The sequence below is a fragment of the Penaeus monodon genome, chromosome 31, assembly GCF_015228065.2.
Source record: "Penaeus monodon isolate SGIC_2016 chromosome 31, NSTDA_Pmon_1, whole genome shotgun sequence".
Taxonomy (NCBI): Eukaryota; Metazoa; Arthropoda; class Malacostraca; order Decapoda; family Penaeidae; genus Penaeus; species Penaeus monodon.
The window spans coordinates 12736124-12736852 of NC_051416.1; the positions used below are offsets into that span (position 1 = coordinate 12736124).

General features: G+C 36.2%; 1 protein-coding gene across 3 annotated transcripts in view; it reads left to right on the forward strand.

The window, feature by feature from the left end:
* The window catches only part of LOC119593036 (potassium voltage-gated channel subfamily KQT member 1-like), a gene marked incomplete in the record, with an annotated part of 139545 nt that overhangs the window by 61268 nt on the left and 77548 nt on the right, over nucleotides 1-729 (forward strand). For all 3 annotated transcript variants that reach the window (XM_037941933.1, XM_037941932.1, XM_037941934.1), the window contains 1 exon segment: nucleotides 573-707. In XM_037941933.1, the coding sequence (XP_037797861.1) occupies nucleotides 573-707 (135 nt within the window).

The window sequence follows — 729 nt, forward strand, 5'->3', positions numbered from 1 at the left end:
CGTCGGATTTCGCTGTCAAAAGAGAAACCAACAGCGTTTCAGGAAAGCTTTCATTGCGCATCGATCGCTATACAGTACTTTTTTCCTTGGTTCGCACAACAAAGTTAAATCATCATTACAGAACAGTTAAAAGAACTGAGTCCTCTAAGGACACAGTAGTAATTACTATGCAAATTTCCTCATATTGTTATGTAACAGAACAATTATGACTAGCTTCAGTTTATCACATAATTTCGCTCTTGTTTAAGTCAAAGGACGAAAATGTGGTATTTATGTAAAGCTTAATACTGGCTTTATCAAGCGCTGTATAAAAAAAATAGTTTTGACCTGTGATTAACAAATCGTTTTTGTGTAATTTTACCATTCTCTTTGTTTTTAATATTACCATTACCATCATTCCTCTCACATAATCTCCATATCATCTTCACCTCCATTTTAACCATAGAATCAGAAGAACAGAAGAATTTTTAAAAATCAAATTCATCATCACCAACCTTTACAAATCTCATCTAATCATCCATCCCTTTCTCTATGGATTTATATTTACCCTCCCTGTTTTTCTCTCCTTCCAGATTCTGCACCATCTTCACCTGTCTGACCCTGAGCGCCTTGTCCACAGTACACGATTACGAAGACAGTGCTACGCAAGTCCTCTTCTATATTGAGTCCTTTGTTGTGGTTTGGTTCACCATCGAGTATTTCTTGAGGTGAGTGGATTTTCAGGTGAAT